The 18,934-nt window shown below is 46.3% G+C and overlaps 1 protein-coding gene across 1 annotated transcript in view; it reads left to right on the top strand.

Annotated features, from left to right (window-relative positions):
• The window catches only part of LOC139259133 (diacylglycerol kinase beta), an 805,220-nt gene that overhangs the window by 130,438 nt on the left and 655,848 nt on the right, over nucleotides 1-18,934 (top strand). The window contains exon 3 of the mRNA XM_070874836.1: nucleotides 10,832-10,985. Coding sequence (XP_070730937.1) covers nucleotides 10,832-10,985 — 154 coding nt within the window. The remainder of the gene's footprint in view (nucleotides 1-10,831; nucleotides 10,986-18,934) is intronic.

Here is an 18,934-nt window from a genome sequence, read left to right as displayed (position 1 = left end):
AAGAAGATGGTGGTGAGGTGCTTTCTTGAACCACTGCAGTCCGGTGGTGAAGGTACTCCCATAGCGCTGTTAGGGAGGGGGCTCCAGGATTTTGACAGTGACAATGAAGAACCAGTGATATATTTCCAAGTCAGGATGTTGGGGAACTTGGAGGTGGTAGTGTTTCCATGCGCCTGCTGCCCTTGTTCTTCTAGGTGGTAGAGGGTCGCGGGTTTGGGAGGTGCTGCCGAAGAAGCCTTGGCGAGTTGCTACAATGCATCTTATAGATGGTGCACATTGCAGCCACTTTGTGCTGCTGGTGGAGGAAGTGAATGTTTAAGGTGGTGGATGGAGTGCCAGTCAAGCAGGCTGCTTTGTCCTGGATGGTGTAAAGCTTCTTCAGTGTTGTTGGAGCTGCACTCATCCAGGCAAGTGGAGAGTATTCCATCACACTCCTGACTTGTGTCTTATAGATGGTGGAAAGGCTTTGAGGAGTCAGGAGGTGAGACACTAACTGCAGAATACCCAGCCTCTGACCTGCTTTTCTTGCCAGAGTGTTTATTTTATTGCAGTATCACCAAATAATCCACTGTGCAAGATGGTACACATTGTCCCACAGACTGAGAAAATGGCCCGGATTTTACAGACAGTGGCGAGCAAATGGCGCTAGCCATTCATTGCACTTACACTTATGTACAGAGTTTCTGTGAGCTTTTACACTGCGATTTGTGGTCATTAGAGAGCCGAAACTGAGCGGCACCCTCCAAGGGGGATCTGGGAACTGTGTGAACAGGGAAAGCAACGGCATGTCTCCTCAACCAATTAAATTGAAGAATTGTTATTGAGGCATTCATTATCTTAACCAGGAAGTGTAAGTTAGAATATTTAATTCAATATAAAAATCAGATACAGAAAGTAAAAGAGAGAGGGAAAGAAAGATGGGATTAAGAAAGAGAGGGATCAAAGAGATAAAGAAAAAGTAAATAAAAATAAAAATTATTAAAAAAAAATTTAAAATCTCCAACAATAATTAAAATCTGAAGCAATAAGACACCACACTTATAAAAGTAAAGTTTCAGTGTCAGGGAGGTTGTTTGGCAGTCACTAAGTCTTACCATACATTTAAAGATTCATTTGCACTTGAATGGTCAAGCCCCAAACTTTTCTGCCGTATCTAGTGGATATGTACTGCAACTAGCAAATAGCAGCACATTTGGAAAGCAGTGGCAGGATCAGTCCAAGTCAGCATGGATTTATGAAAGGGAAATCATGCTTGACAAATCTTCTAAAAATTTTTGAGGATGTAACTGGTAGAATGGACAAGGAAGAACCAGTGGATGTGGTGTATTTGGACTTTCAAAAGACTTTTGACAAAGTCCCAAACAAGAAATTGGTGTGAAAAATTAAAGCACATGGTATTGGGGGTAATGTACTGATGTGGATAGCGAACTGGTTGGCCGACAGGAAGCAGAGAGTCGGGATAAACGGGTCCTTTTCAGAATGGCAGGCAGTGACTAGTGGGGTGCCGCAGGGCTCAGTGCTGGGATCCCAGCTATTTACAATATACATTAATGATTTAGGTGAAGGAATTGAGTGTAATATCTCCAAGTTTGCAGATGACACTAAGCTGGGTGGTGGTGTGAGCTGTGAGGAGGATGCTTAGAGGCTGCAGGGTGACTTGGACAGGTTAGGTGAGTGGGCAAACGCATGGCAGATGCAGTATAATGTGGATAAATGTGAGGTTATCCACTTTGGTGGCAAAAACACGCAGGCAGAATGTTATCTGAATGGCAGCAGATTAGGAAAAGGGCTGGTGCAATGAGACCTGGGTGTCATGATACATCAGTCATTGAAAGTTGGCATGCAGGAACAGCAGGCAGTGAAGAAGGCAAATAGTATGTTGGCCTTCATAGCTAGGGGATTTCAGTATAGGAGCAGGGAGGTCTTACTGCAGTTGTACAGGGCCTTAGTGAGGCCTCACCTGGAATATTGTGTTCAGTTTTAGTCTCCTAATCTGAGGAAGGACGTTCTAGCTATTGAGGGAGTGCAGCAAAGGTTCACCAGACTGATTCCTGGGATGGCAGGACTGAGATATGAGGAGAGACAGGATCGACTGGGCCTGTATTCACTGGAGTTTAGAAGTATGAGAGGGGATCTCATAGAATCATATAAAATTCTGACGGGACTGGACAGGTTAGATGCAGGAATAATGTTCCCGATGTTGGGGAAGTCCAGAACCAGGGGACATGGTCTAAGGATAAGGGGTAAGCCATTTAGGACTGAGATGAGGAGAAACTTCTTCACTCAGAGTTGTTAACCTGTTGAATTCCCAGAGAGTTGTTGATGCCAGTTCATTGGATATATTCAAGAGGGAGTTAGATATGGCCCTTACAGCTAAAGGGATCAAGGGGTATGGAGTTAAAGCAGGAAAGGGGTACTGAGATGAATGATCAGCCATGATCTTATTGAATAGTGGTGCAGGCTCGAAGGGCTGAATGGGCTACTCCTGCACCTATTTTCTATGTTTCTATGTTTTACAGCATTGCAATTCTGTGAATGCTGAGTTTGTTGGCGAGCTACTGGTGTACCAAAGTTTTTCAAAGAGCAGGGCAACTCAGACAGCAACTTCCTGATTTCCACGTTTAACTGCGCATACTCATTGGAATTCAGAAGAATGAGAGGTGATCTAATCGAAACGTATAAGATTATGAGGGGGCTTGACAAGATGGATGCAGAGAGGATGTTTCCACTGATGGGGGAGACTAGAACGAGAGGGCACGATCTTAGAATAAGGGGCCGAACATTTAAATCAGAACTGAGGAGAAATTTCTTCTCAGAGGGTTGTAAATCTGGAATTCACTGTCTCAGAAAGCATAAGAATTTCATGAACATTTGCTGGGTAGAAGTTGCGCAAATAGCCCAACTCTCCACCCACGGAGGCCCTCTTCCCGGGTATGGGTTGGATGTTTCTGATTTAATGGCCGCTTAGTTGCGATCTGGAACCATGGGTAAGCAGTTGAATTAATTCTGTCAGACAATATCGTGGAGTACAGACCTGTGGATGGTCATTAAGACAGATCCACCAGGAGGTCTTCTGCCCTGCTCACGCGACATGCCGAGTGATCAAATATAAACAATCTGGGGGGAAATTATAACCAAAAGAAGCAAATGTGAAGCATGAAAAGGAATGGGGTATGATTATTGATCATTTACTGAGCATTTCCAATCAAAGTGAAGCTAATATCTATAAAGCTAATGAAATACTAGGATACATTTGAATATGCTTGACGAAGAAGTTATGCTTACTGTATAAAATACTGGTGGGGCAACATTTAGAATATTCTGTGCAAGGTTTTGGAAGTGGGCCTTCTGAACTGTTTAAAAATGATTCAGCAAAGAGGCTCAGAAAAAGAGTTTCAATTGGCACTTCCCTTGTGCTTATGGATAGGTTATGTATAGAATCTGTGGAAAGAGTGGGCTGATCGACTAACGTGCCTTTCTTGTACCATGCTATTTGAACTTGTTATTGGCCATGCATTCAGAAAAGGTGTATTGCACTGTCTATTGACTAATTTCTAACCACCAGTACCATACCAATATGGTCCAAAACTAACCCTAATAAACTACTAGTATCGTTGCATCTAATTTCAGAATGTGTTCTGTCCTAGAAGCACACACCATCTAGATTCATTTTAATATACGCTTCAGCATCACTATAAACATCACTGTAGCGTGCAACTGGCTGTGATGAACCTACTTTATTGGAAACAATGGATTGTGTTACTACCACACTAATTACTTAGTTATTTTCTTACTCTTTGAGTTTCACTGATTGAACACCCATGCCAGTTAACGAGAGTGCAGTTTGGGGATATTGAAGAGAGGAGTAATTATGGTGTTAGTTTTTGAGTCTGTCATCATGCTGTAGATGTCGGTTTAAAACTGTACTTGTGATAATTTGGCCAGGGCTTATTCACTGTTCAGCCATGTCACCAGTACAGTTGTTAAAAAGTGCAGAATTCAAAACTGCAAATGAGGCACTGTGCAAAATAGTGAGGGTTTGTCTACATGATCTGTGGGAAAAGTGTAGCCTTTTTATTTACAAATGGTAACTAAGTTCCAATTTTCATGGAGTGTTTCTTGTTATTTATAGCCTACATTTTAAAAGCAGTAATGTGACTTAGCTTCAACTTGATCATACGCTAGTTGCAGGTTGAGTACTGTACTTCCTATTGAGTCTTGCGATGCTGTAGCCAAACCCTGACCGAGTCCCAACCACAATGTCGCAGGTACAGTGATTCAGTAAAACCAATACTTTGCTATAAACAGCATCATTTATGTCCCCTGATACATTTGTTATAGTGAGGCCCCACTATATGGAGAGGTTTGCTCTGAGGTGTGGTACTGAAATAAGGAACGTTTCAGGTTTGGCTCCTGGAATTTAGAAAAAAGTTAGTTGGTCTCAGCTGATGTGGGGTTGCTAGAAAATCAGGGTTCTTTAATTGGAAGCAGGGTAAGATAAACTAGGATTCTATTTCCTGATTGTTATCCAGTCAACTTTAGTGGAAACTGCTTGCGTATGAACATAGTGGTTAGGATCTGGAATGCACTGCCTGAAAGGGTGGTGGAGGCAGATTCAATTGTGGCTTTCAAAAGGGATTTGGATAAATACCTGAAGGAAAAAAAATTGTAGGGCTATGGGGAAAAGGCAGGGGAGTGGGACGAGCTGAAGTGCTCTTGCAGCGATTCAGCACAGGCCCGACGGGCTGAATGGCCGCCTTCTGTGCTGTAACCATTCCAAAAAAATTCATTCAACAGGCTTGGCCTCAGTTACTCCCTGAAGTTCAATCTCTTGGGCAGTCCTCCAGAGTCGAGGATGACTAAATTGAGTTCTAAGGTGACTGATAAGACCAATGTGGGATCTACAGTCTCTATCACAGGCGGGGCAGACAGTGGTTGGAGGGATTGGTGGATGGGGTGCTTGATTTGTCGTACGCTCCTTCCGCTTTTTGTGCTTGGCTTCCACATGCTCCCGGCAAAAAGACTCGAAGTGTTCAGTGCCTTCTTCGATGCTCCTCCTTGGACCAAGGATTTCCAAGAGTCGGTAGGGATGTTACATTTTTTTCAGGAGGCTTTGAGGGTGTCCTTGAAGCATTTTCTCTGCCCTCCTGGGGCTCGCCTGCCGTGGCGTAGCTCTGTCTTGGGAGTCTTGCATCGGGCATACGGACAATGTGGCCCGCCTACGGAGCTGGTTGAGAGTGGTCAATGCCTCGATGCTGGGATGTTGGCCTGAGAGAGAACGCTGACTGTGAGCCTTTCCTGCCAATGAATTTGCAGAGGCAGCTTTGGTGGTACTTGTCCAGTGCTTTGAGGTGCCGATTGTACATAGTCCATGTCTCTGAAGCATATAGGAGGGCAGGTATCACGACTGCTCTGTAGACCATGAGCTTGGTGCTTGGTTTGAGATCCTGGTGTTCAAACACACTTTCTCTCAGGTGGTCGAAGGCTGCACTGGCACACTGAAGATAATGTTGGACTTCGTCATCTATGTCTGCCCTTGCTGATAGTAGGCTCCCAAGGTATGGTAAGTGGTCCACATTGTCCAGGGTCTCATTGTGGGTCTTGATAACCGGGGAGCAGTGCTGTGTGGCGGGGGCAGGTTGGTGGAGGACTTTTGCCTTTCTGCCGTTTAATGTGAGGCCCAGATTGCCAGTGAAGGTGTCAACATAGAAACATAGAAAATAGTTGCAGGAGTAGGCCATTCGGCCTTCGAGCCTGCACCATCATTCAAGATCATGGCTGATGGTTTGGAGTTCGGACTCCGAGTGTGCACAAACGCAAGCGTCATCTGCATATTGTAATTCAATGACAGAGGTTGGAGCAACTTTGGATCTGGACTGGATGCGTCGGAGGTTGTAAAATTTCCCGCTTGTCCTGTAGATTAACTCCACTTCAGCTGGGAGTTTGTTAAAGGTGAGATGAAGTATTGCAGCGAGGAAGATTGAGAAGAGCGTCGGTGCAATGACAGAGCCTTGCTTGACCCCAGTCTGCACTTTTATTGGGTCTGTGGTAGATCTGTTTGTAAGAATCACGACTTGTATGTCATCGTGAAGCAGGTGGAGGATGATGACGAATTTTTGAGGACAGCCGAATTTGAGGAGGACACTCCATAATCCCTCGTGGTTGACAGAGCCGAAGGCCTTTATGAGGTCAAAGAAAGCCATGTACAGAGGTTGATGCTGCTCCCTACATTTTTCTTGGATTTGTCACGCGGTGAAGATAATGTCCGTTGTGCCCCTTAGTGGGCGGAATCCACATTGCGACTGGGAGGAGCTCTTCAGCCACTGGGAGGAGACAATTGAGGAGGATTCTTGCGATAATTTTCCCTGCAGCAGACAGCAGGAAGACTCGCCCATAATTACCACAGTCGGACTTGTCTCCTTTCTTGAAGATGGTCACGATTACGGCATCTCTGAGATCCCCTGGCATGCTCTCCTCCTTCCAGATCAGGGAGATGAGGTCATGGATTCATGCCAAGAGTACTTCTCCGCCATGCTTCAGTACTTCGGCGGGGATTCCATCTGCTCCTGTGGCTTTGTTGATTTTCAGTTGTTGGATGGCCTTTTCAACATCATGCCGGGCTAGGATTGTGCCGAGATGGTGACGTGTAGCATGTTGTAGGATGGAGTCAAGGGCACCCACATTAAAAACAGAGTATTAGTTGAGAAGATCCTCGAAGTGCTCCTTCCAGTGGCCACTGACTGCCTCTCTGTCCTTGATGAGCACCTCTCTGTTCCTGGCTCTCAGTGGAATAGGACCTTGAGTGCTTGGGCCATAGGTGGACTTGACTGCACTTAAAAAAAAAAAAAAAATCCATGCTTGTCATGATTGTCGACTAGATGCTGGATCTCCTGCACTTTTTCGACCCACCATACTGAAGTTCAGTAGTTTTCTGGAAATCACTGCCTAGATTCATGCATAAAAATGGCCAATTACTGAGGTAGTAGAGGGTTGTTGCCATTCATGAATTGTACTCCAGCATGAGTCAGCACCTTACAGAAAAGAGACAAAAGGAGCAAATAGTTTTAACAACCTATGCATAAAAAGGTGTGTACATGTAGGCAGATGTTAGATTGTTTTTCACCAGATTTTGATTTGCCAGAAGTCGGTACTTTTGTGGATAGTCGCAGGTAGTATTAATCCATGATTTCAACCAAGTGTCAGCTGGCTTGAACGGCAATATTATTGGCTTTATTTTGCTGTATTGTGCAGTAGAGTGGAATATCCTGCATTATTGCAGAACAGGTTCGACCTCCCAAATCCGGAGTTCCAAACTCTGGAAGGTTCTGAAATCTGGACAATACGCTGATCCGTGGGGGAGTCGTCCGAAATCTGGAAAATGTTCTGAAATCCAGACATTTTAAAAAATGGCGATAGCGACATTTTTTTGCCATTTTTCGCCAAAAATCCCACTCATCACTCTGCTATTTTTTAAAGGCCCAGCGGTAAAAATCAGCAGAAACCGCGGTCCTCGCCAACTTTAGTCCGAGGCCAATTACCGCTGTGAGAGGCCTTAGGAGGGGGAAAAACACACACAATTGCAAAAAACAAAAAATTACAAGGCACTTAACTATTGAATCGCTGAAAAAGAATTTAAAAAATAAAAACTTTAACTTACTTTTTTGCAAGTCTTCATACCTACCGTTGTCCCAATGGTTGCAACGCAGGTTTTTTCCCAGGCGTTTTTTTTCTAACTATGGGTCACCGCTGAGCCAAATAGATTTTTTTTTGCAATAGTAAATAATCTCCGCCCCCCCTCCCAACCACACGCACAGACAGACACACACACCAAAAATCAAATTGCAAAAAAATAAAAATAAAAATGCACAAAACATTCACAAAAAGCGTGCTGAAAGAATTAAAAAAATAAAAACTTTAACTTGCAGGTCGTCATACCTACCGCTGTTTTTAGGGTTGCAACATAGTTTTTTTCTCGGGCGTTTTTTTTGGTCCAGAATACGGGTGCGCCAAAAGTCAAAATTCGGGATGTCGGAAATGCGTTACGAAATTCGGAAATACCCAAACCTTGGCCTGGGTGTTTCCGGATTCAGGGCGTCCGAAATACGTTCCGAAATACAGAACGGTCTCTGTCCCGAGGTATCCGGATTCGGGAGGTCGAACCTTTAATATAAAGGGCCCAAGTTTCGAGCCGCGCCCAGAACGGCGCAGTCCCGACCTGGACGCCCGTTTTTCGCGCCACAATGTGCGCCTAAAAAAAACTTCCAGATTCTCCACCTCCCTGCAGGTCGTTTGCAGCTCAGCTTGGCGCAGTGCAGCAGGAGCAGTGGGGGGCGGAGCTAGGTCCCTGTGCTGAAAACAGTGCCGGGACCTCTGCACGTGCGCGCTACAGTGGGCACGCATGTGCAGTAGCTCCAGGCGCCCAAAACTGTGGGAGGGACCGAAGCACGCAGCCCCTAGCCCTGGCCGAATGGCCTCACTGGGGCTGCGTGGATAAGGCTCCTCCCACGCCCAGCTCCTGCTTCCCGACCCGACTTGACTCCCGCTTCCCGCCCCCCGCCTCCGGACCGGACCCGACACCAACCCGACTCCCGCTCCCCCCACCGCCCCCCGCGAACCCGACCCCGACATCCGCTTCCCCCCCGACCCGACTCCCGCTTCCCCCCCAACTGGACCCGACCTGACATCCCTCCCCCCGACCTAACCTCCCTCTCCCTCCCTCCCCCCGACCCGAACCGAACTGACCTCCCTCCCACCACCACCCCGACCCGCGCTCCCCCCGACCCGACCCAACGCCCCCTACCTGTAAACCCGTTCAGCCTCTCTTCCCCCATCTCCTTTCTCCCCCCTCCCCCCCTATCTCCTTTCTCTCCCCTCCCCCATCTCCTTTCTCCCCCCCCATCTCCTTTCTCCCCCCCCATCTCCTTTCTCCCCCCCCATCTCCTTTCTCCCCCCCATCTCCTTTCTCCCCCCCATCTCCTTTCTCCCCCCCATCTCCTTTCTCCCCCCCATCTCCTTTCTCCCCCCCATCTCCTTTCTCCCCCCCCATCTCCTTTCTCCCCCCCATCTCCTTTCTCCCCCCCCCATCTCCTTTCTCCCCCCCCATCTCCTTTCTCCCCCCCCATCTCCTTTCTCCCCCCCCATCTCCTTTCTCCCCCCCCATCTCCTTTCTCCCCCCCCAATCTCCTTTTCCCCCCATCTCCTTTCTCCCCCCCATCTCCTTTCTCCCCCTCCCCCTCCTTCTCCCCCATCCCTCCCCCTTCCCTCCCTCTGCTCCCCCCCTCTCTCCCTCTACCCCCCCTGCTCCCCCTCCCCTCGCTGTCAGAAACACAGACACTGACAGACAGAGAGTGAGAGACACACACAGACAGACAGAGAGTGAGAGACACTGACACAGACACACTGGGGGGGGGCATCCCAGCATGCTGTTGGAGGGCTCCCATTGCTGCAGTCGGTAAGTAGAAAATGCTTTATTTATTGATAAAAAAAAATTAGTTCTTAGTCATTTTTTTTGATTGATTTATTGGTTGATTTATTGATGTTTTTATAATTTATTATTGATGATGGCTCTTTATTTGTAAAACTGAAGTGTTTAATGTTTTGTAACCTTCCCTTTAAACCCCCCCACCCCCCCCATTCACTACGCCTGATTTGTAACCTACGCCTGATTTTCTAAAGTGTAGACAAGGTTTTTTCGAGCGTACAAAAATCTTCACTTACTCCATTCTAAGTTAGTTTGGAGTAAGTTTTCACTGACAAAACTTTGAAAACTGGCATAAGTGGCCGGACACGCCCCCTTTTGAAAAAAAAATTCTGTTCCAAAGTGAAACTGTTCTAACTGACGAGAACTGGAGCAAACTAAATGGCGAGAATTCCGATTTCTAAGATACTCCGTTCTACACCAGTTGCTCCTAAAAATCAGGAGCAAATCATGTCGAAACTTGGGGCCAAAGAAGGTACTTCAGGTTACATTGTAAAATTGTGAGAGTGAATCGAGAATCCTAAGATTGTGTTGTTGCCTTTTACTCTTCTACATGATTTGTTTTCAATTATATGTACCACTTTGAATGAATTCTTTGGATTTTGGTATCATGCTATATTTATAGCTGTCTCAGATTCTCAGTTATGTGCATTTTATAAACATTTTGCTTAAAAATGTTGATGCTCATCACTGACACAAGGTTGTGTTTTGTAGGTACTGGTTTATTTCCTTTTTTGCCACTTTCTCAAACAGTTTAAATTAAGTAATAACAGGAAGTTCATATCAGGATTGTTCTACCATGTTATAATGATTATCTGTACATCATGTTTAATTAGCTAATAGACTCTTGATCATAACAGCTACCTTTTAATATAAACAGACTAGCAAGAAGTGTAAGTAATCAGTGCCCAATCCATAGCTTTAATCAACATGTTTCAGTTACTTTTCTTTGTATTCCATCTGTGTCATGCAAACTACAATTTTATGTATATTTTTTGTCACCATATGCAGCATTAATTTCATGATCATGACTGAAATTTTTCTTTCAAAATAATTGCATTGTGAATAAATATTTTCTGTATTCATACCAAAAATATTAAGCATCACAAAAATACAAGTCACATGAATAACATTTACAATCCAGTTTTTGGTTTTGAATTACAGCACCTAATATTTTTGTGAAAATTATATAATGCGTTAAAACAGGTGACAAAAACTTATGGTCCAGGATAGGAATTTAAAAAAAAATTCATTTGTGACCCAAATTAATGCTGTTTAATATTATATATTGGAGAATGAATTGTTGACTTTGTATATTCTTTGTTTAAATGTCACTTTTTTTCTTGCCACCAGCCTATAGATTATGAAGGCTTCAAATTATTCATGAAGACGTATCTGGAGGTGGAAATCCCAGAGGAGCTCTGTCAGCACTTATTCATGTCTTTTAAAAGGAAGACATGCCAAAATTCACCGGAATCCCAGAGGCAAAGCTCAAGCAATCTGTTGGGTAAGGACTAAAGCTAATATGGTATCAAATTAATATTCTAATGACTAGGTTTAGCTCATCTCAAACAACTGGACCCAAGCGCTGTTACAGAAAATGGGGAGTTAGCTATTGGGTTATATGAGTATGGGAAACTTCATGTTTGCAAATGCTAGGAAAGGTATTAATTAGTGATACTATTGTTGTTCTGTGTTTGGTTAAGTTTGTATTGGTTTGGCTTCATTCTATTCAGTCTTTTTGTATAAATATACAATAAAGTTAAAGTCTAAATTTAAAGGTCAAAAATTAGACAAGGCCCAAAAACGGGTGCAGGATTTCTGCAGATTGCAGGGTTCCCCAGGGTGCAGGAGTTGATTGACTGCACATGTGTCGGACTGAGGGCGCCACAACACCATCCCGAAGTGTTTATGGGGTACCACTCCCTGAATGTTCAGTTGGTGTGCGACCACCAGCGAAGGATCCTGGCAGTTGATGCCAGGTATCCAGGCAGCTCCCATGATGCTTTCATCTTGTGCCAGAGCAGTGTGTCCGCCATCTTCACCGGACCAAACCAAGACTGTGGGTGGCTGCTTGGGGATAAGGGATATCCTCTGCCCACTTGGCTGCTCATTCCACTTCAGAAGCCCAGGACTGCGACTGAGCATTCCTATAACGACGCTCATTGTGGGACCAAGTGCATCATTGAGCACTGCATTGGGATGCTTAAACAAAGGTTCGGTTGACTTGACCGCTCTGGTGGCGCATTGCAGAACTCGCCTGAACAGGTCTCCATCATTGTGGTCATCTGCTGCATGCTGCATGCTGCATAACCTGGCTGTCAATAGTGGACAGCATCTGCAGGCCGAACCAGCAGTCCCACCCCAGGAGGATACACAGCAGCACTAGGAGGAGGAGGAGCGTCCTGAGCCACCCAGGAGGCATCGTCGTGATCCCAACCCTGCAAAAGAAGTCCACAGTCATCTGATTGCTGCACGATTCCGATAATTTCATCCCCACATGACCCTTGAAATTCTACTTTCCATGGCCATCCCAATGAGTGCCTTGATACATCATTGCCCACTGTCACATTATACAGCAGCCCAGATATAGGTGCAAAAAATAAAGATTTAATACATACTCAATATAACTCCAAACAACTAACAGAACAATAAACAGTGCAGAAAAATAACATATAAACGTCATTTATCACCCGTGTGCATTTCCTTATAATCCCTCTTACGCATGTCTAACCTGCGATTTCGCCTCAGTGTCTCCCCTGTGGCTGCCTTGTGGGGTTGGGAAGGCTGCGGTGTTCCCTGTGTGGACGCTGCAGATGTCCTTCTAGGATGCCCTCGAACAGCTTTGGTCCTGGAAGGGCAGGCTGGAGACTGGTCAACATCCTCCTGGGAGGGTTCAGTCTGGCTTGGCTTGGGCGAGACCATGTGTGGAGGCACTGGCGGAGTGACAGGTCTGGGGGGGCGCGGGTGGGGGTGGTGGCAGCGTCCAGCTGAGACTGCATGAGAGCAGCCGGAAAGCCACCAGATAGGACAGCACTTAGACGTCCGTCGACTCTTGCAGAGCCGCGGCCATCTTCCAAAGCAGCACCGATGCGCTTGTTTCCTTGCGCGTGTGCTGCAATGGCAGCTGCCACATCACCGATGCGTTGTGGCATCACAGCAGGATTCGCATGGACGTTCTGGGAGTCCACCATCGCCTGCACACTGGCAATGATGGGCTCCATGAAGTGCGCAGAGCTGGCGACAATGCGGGAGGCAGACTCCTCCACGCTCCTCAGCACTTCTGACAGGCTCTCTGGCACCCTTGCCAGTGCCCCCAACAGCTGAGAATGCCTGGCTTCCATTCTTGTCTCATAAGCCGCAACATCAATGGGCTCGTCTGAGTCCTCCTCAGCAGAACTCCGGTGCGGTCTCGCCCACCCGGAGAGGTGAAACCTGAGGTTGCTTAGCCCCATCGCCAAAAGATGTCTCAGCAATGCTCAACACCTCAGTCTCCTCAATGGTGTCATCAGGCCCATCTGGCTGGGTCTCAGCAAGGGTATGCTGCAGGCCGGGTGACAGTGTCCCAGGAGGAGCTGCTCCCTTGCCTCGGCTGCCACTTGACCTCTCATCTACAAACATAAATGGAAGAAGGGCTGCCGTGAGAGGGATGTGGGGAATTTACGCATGGAGCCTGCAAATAGCGCACTTTTTAGGGGCAATGGCACAGTAGATGCTGCAGCATTCAGGGAGAGATAGCATTAAAGAAGGGCCTTCACTTGCCCTCATCAGCATCACTAATGCCCTGGCCCACAGGGAATGCACCGTGTCCGCCCACGATGGACCCAAGCGGGTGAGGACTTGTAACTTGGCCTCTCCACTATCACTCTCCCTTTGCTCAAACCGATTATGAGCAAGTTTCTTCTGCAAAACAAAAAAGTTGGTTTGTAGCACCATGATGATGCATCACAAATATGTGTCCGTGACATGCGGTTGTTATTTTCATTTTCTCATTTTCATCGAAGCAATTACATCGTTCATCCTTTTGCGACATTGGGTCGCCATCCTACTACGGATGGAGGTCCCTGACACCACTTCTGCTATCTCCCTCCAGGCATTGCTAAACTGCTGGCGAGTCGGTCTCCCCACGTCGGGGTAGAAGAGTCGCCTCCTTCCCTCCATTCTCTGCATCAGGGTCTCCAGCTCGGCATCCCAAAACCTACTTGCCCTTCTTAACACAGCATCACCAGCCTTCATTCCACACCACTCCTTCCCTCCTCAGGGCCTTGCTGCAAACCCTGGCCTTTAAGAAGGCCAGGAAGCAGCTGGGACATTGGCTACCAATCACCCCAAGGGTGAATTTCCCGTGGGAATAACGCCCCAATTAAGGCTGCAAACTATCAGGTTTGAAGGGCTAATGAGACTGGAACACTTTTTTGAGGTCAAAAAACTGAATTTGGATCAAGTGGCTGCCGCAAACATTGTGGCATGAATCGGAGGGAAAAAGGCCTCAACACTGCCAGCTTTCTGGCGGCACTGAATTTCAGCCCCATTGTCTGGGCCCCACCACAAACTTGTTCCCTAACTACTGACTCCATCCCTCTCCCTAGCATCTATCTGACGCTAAACCAGACTATTCGCAACCTAGGCATCATATTTGACCCTGTAATGAGTTTCCGGCCACATATCTGCAGACTAACTAAAACCATATTTTTCCACCTCCTCAACATTGCCCGCCTCTGGCCCTGCCTCAGCTCATAAGAACATAATAAGAACATAAGAATTAGGAACAGGAGTAGGCCATCTAGCCCCTCGAGCCTGCTCCGCCATTCAACAAGATCATGGCTGATCTGGCCGTGGACTCAGCTCCACTTACCCGCTCGCTCCCCGTAACCCTTAATTCTCTTATTGGTTAAAAATCAATCTATCTGTGATTTGAATACATTCAATGAGCTAGCCTCAACTGCTTCCTTGGGCAGAGAATTCCACAGATTCACAACCCTCTGGGAGAAGAAATTACTTCTCAACTCGGTTTTAAATTGGCTCCCCCGCATTTTGAGGCTGTACCCCCTAGTTCTAGTCTCCCCGACCAGTGGAAACAACCTCTCTGCCTCTATCTTGTCTATCCCCTTCATTATTTTAAATGTTTCTATAGGATCACCCCTCATCCTTCTGAACTGCAACGAGTAAAGACCCAGTCTACTCAATCTATCATCATAAGGTAACCCCCTTATCTCCGGAATCAGCCGAGTGAATCGTCTCTGTACACCTTCCAAAGCTAGTATATCCTTCCTTAAGTAAGGTGACGAAAACTGCACGCAGTACTCCAGGTGCGACCTCACCAATACCCTGTACAGTTGCAGCAGGACCTCCCTGCTTTTGTACTCCATCCCTCTCGTAATGAAGGCCAACATTCCATTCGCCTTCCTGATTACCTGCTGCACCTGCAAACTAACTTTTTGGGATTCATGCACAAGGACCCTCAGGTCCCTCTGCACCGCAGTATGTTGTAATTTCTCCCCATTCAAATAATATTCCCTTTCACTTTTTTTTCCCAAGGTGGATGACCTCACATTTTCCGACATTGTATTCCATCTGCTAAACCTTAGCCCATTCGCTTAACCTATCTAAATCTCTTTGCAGCCTCTCTGTGTCCTCTACACAACCCGCTTTCCCACTAATCTTTGTGTCATCTGCAAATTTTGTTACACTAAACTCTGTCCCCTCTTCCAGGTCATCTATGTATATTGTAAACAGTTGTGGTCCCAGCACCGATCCCTGTGGCACACCACTTCCAACCCGATTTCCAACCCGAAAAGGACCCATTTATCCCAACTCTCTTCTTTCTGTTAGCCAGCCAACTCTTGATCCATGCTAATACATTTCCTCTGACTCCGCGTACCTTTATCTTCTGCAGTAACCTTTTGTGTGGCACCTTATCGAATGCCTTTTGGAATCTAAATACAAAACATTCATCGGTACACCTCTATCCACCATGCTCGTTATATCCTCAAAGAATTTCAGTAAATTAGTTAAATGTGATTTCCCTTTCATGAATCCATGTTGCGTCTGCTTGATTGCACTATTCCTATCTAGATGTCCCGCTATTTCTTCCTTAATGATAGCTTCAAGCATTTTCCCCACTACAGATGTTAAACTAGCCGGCCTATAGTTACCTGCCTTTTGTCTGCCCCCTTTTTTAAACAGAGGCGTTACATTAGCTGCTTTCCAATCCGATGGCACCTCCCCAGAGTCCAGAGAATTTTGGTAGATTATAACGAATGCATCTGCTATAACTTCCGCCATCTCTTTTAATACCCTGGGATGCATTTCATCAGGACCAGGGGACTTGTCTACCTTCAGTCCCATTAGCCTGTCCAGCACTACCCCGCTAGTGATGGTGATTGTCTCAAAGTCCTCCCTTCCCACATTCCCGTGACCAGCAATTTTTGGTATGGTTTTTGTGTCTTCCACTATGAAGACCAAAGCAAAATAATTGTTTAAGGTCTCAGCCATTTCCACATTTCACATTATTAAATCCCCAACATTTGCTTTAGTCACTCTTTTCCGTTTTATATATTGGTAAAAGCTTTTACTATCTGTTTTTATGTTTTGCGCAAGTTTGCTTTCGTAATCTATCTTCCCCTTTTTTATTGCTTTCTTAGTCATTCTTTGCTGTCGTTGAAAATTTTCCTAATCTTCTAGTTTCCCACTAACTTTGGCCATCTTATACGCATTGGTTTTTAATTTGATACTCTCCTTTATTTCCTTGGTTATCCACGGCTGGTTATGCCTTCTCTTACCGCCCTTCTTTTTCAACTGGAATATATTTTTGTTGAGCACTATGAAAGAGCTCCTTAAAAGTCCTCCACTGTTCCTCAATTGTGCCACCGTTTAGTCTCTGTTCCCAGTCTACTTTAGCCAATTCTGCCCTCATCCCACTGTAGTCCCCTTTGTTTAAGCATAGTACACTCATTTGAGACACTATTTCCTCACCCTCAATCTGTATTACAAATTCAACCATACTGTGATCACTCATTCCAAGAGGATCTTTTACCAGGAGATCGTTTATTTTTCCTGTCTCATTACACAGGACCAGATCTAAGATAGCTTGCTCCCTTGTAGGTTCTGTAACATACTGTTCTAAGAAACAATCCCATATGCATTCTATGAATACCTCCTCAAGGCTACTCCGTGCGATTTGATTTGACCAATCGATATGTAGGTTAAAATCCCCCATGATTACTGCCGCTCCTTTTTCACATGCCTCCATTATTCCCCTGATTATTGTCCGCCCCACCGTGAAGTTATTATTTGGGGGCCTATAAACTACGCCCACCAGTGACTTTTTTCCCCTTACTATCTTTAATCTCCACCCACAATGATTCAACATTTTGTTCATTAGAGCCACTATCGTCTCTCACAACTGCCCTGATATCATCCTTTATTAACAGAGCTACCCCACCTCCTTTCCCTTCTTGTCTATCTTTCCGAATTGTCAGATACCCCTGTATGTTTAATTCCCAGTCTTGGCCACCCTGCAACCACGTTTCAGTAATGGCCACCAAATCATACCATTTGTAATGATTTGTGCCGTCAATTCATTTACTTTGTTTCGAATGCTGTGTGCGTTTAGGTAGAGTGTTTTAATACTCGTTTTTAAACCATGATTTTTAGTTTTGACCCCTCCTGCAGCCCCTTTATATTCATACATATTGTCCCTTCCTATCACCTTGTGGTTTACACTTACCCCAGTGCTACTCTGCCCTGTTGCCTCCTGCATTTTGCATTCTTTCTTGGGGTTCTGTTCATCTGAGCTCTCACCCACTCTAACTAGCTCAGAGCCCTCTCCTGGGTTCCCATCCTCCTGCCAAGCTAGTTTAAAGCCCTCCCAACCGTACTATCAAAACCACCCGCGAGTACATTGGTCCCGTCTCTGTTGAGGTGTAACCTGTCCGACTTGTACAGGTCTCACCTTCCCCAGAAGCGGTCCCAATTGTTCAGGAAACTAAAGCCCTCCCTCCTACACCAACAGGAGAGTGGAGAGCACCAGTTCCAACTGTCACAGGACGGGAGAGTGGAGAGCACCAGTTCCAACTGTCACAGGACCGGAGAGTGGAGAGCACCAGTTCCAAATGTCACAGGAGAGAGACTGGAGAGCACCAGTTCCAACTGTCACAGGACCGGAGAGTGGAGAGCACCAGTTCCAAATGTCACAGGAGAGAGACTGGAGAGCACCAGTTCCAACTGTCACAGGACCGGAGAGTGGAGAGCACCAGTTCCAAATGTCACAGGAGAGAGAGTGGAGAGCACCAGTTCCAACTGTCACAGGACTGGAGAGTGGAGAGCACCAGTTCAAACTGTCACAGGAGAGAGACTGGAGAGCACCAGTTCCAACTGTCACAGGACCGGAGAGTGGAGAGCACCAGTTCCAACTGTCACAGGAGAGAGACTGGAGAGCACCAGTTCCAACTGTCGCAGGAGAGAGACTGGAGAGCACCAGTTCCAACTGTCACAGGACCGGAGAGTGGAGAGCACCAGTTCCAAATGTCACAGGAGAGAGAGTGGAGAGCACCAGTTCCAACTGTCACAGGACAGGAGACTGGAGAGCACCAGTTCCAACTGTCGCAGGAGAGAGACTGGAGAGCACCAGTTCCAACTGTCACAGGACCGGAGAGTGGAGAGCACCAGTTCCAAATGTCACAGGAGAGAGACTGGAGAGCACCAGTTCCAACTGTCACAGGACCGGAGAGTGGAGAGCACCAGTTCAAACTGTCGCAGGAGAGAGACTGGAGAGCACCAGTTCCAACTGTCACAGGACTGGAGAGTGGAGAGCACCAGTTCCAACTGTCGCAGGAGAGAGAGACTGCTGCTGAAACTCTCATCCATGCCTTTATTACCGCTAGACTTGACTACCCGAATTTACTCCTGGCCGGCCTTCCACATTTTACACTATGTAAACTTGAGATCATCCAAAACTCGACAGCCCGTGTCCTAACTCACACCAAATCACGATCATCCATCACCCCTGTGCTTATTGACCTACATTGGCTCCCGGTTAAACAACGCCTGGTTTTCAATCCCTGCATGGCCTTGCCCCTCCCTATCTCTAATCTATTTCAGCCTCACAAACCCATGAGATGTCTGCGCTCCTCAAATTCTTCCCTCTTAAGCATCCTCTTAAGATTATAATTGCTCAACCATCGGTGGCCGTGCCATCAGCTGCTTGGGCCCTAGGCTCTGGCACCCTCTCCCTAAACATTTCCGCCTCTCTACCTCTTTTTCCTCCTTTAAGATGCTCCTTAAAACTTATCTCTGACCAAGCTTTTTGTTATCTGCCGTAATTTCTTCTTATACGGCTTGGTGCCAAATTTATCTGTTTTGTCTTATAACACTGCTGTGAAGCGCCTTGGGATGTTTTACTCCGTTAAAGGCACTATATAAATAAAAATTGTTGTTGTAGTCGGAGGCCTTCCA

Source organism: Pristiophorus japonicus, chromosome 3 (assembly GCF_044704955.1).
Source record: "Pristiophorus japonicus isolate sPriJap1 chromosome 3, sPriJap1.hap1, whole genome shotgun sequence".
Lineage (NCBI taxonomy): Eukaryota > Metazoa > Chordata > Chondrichthyes > Pristiophoridae > Pristiophorus > Pristiophorus japonicus.
This window is presented reverse-complemented; position numbering and strand designations above follow the sequence as displayed.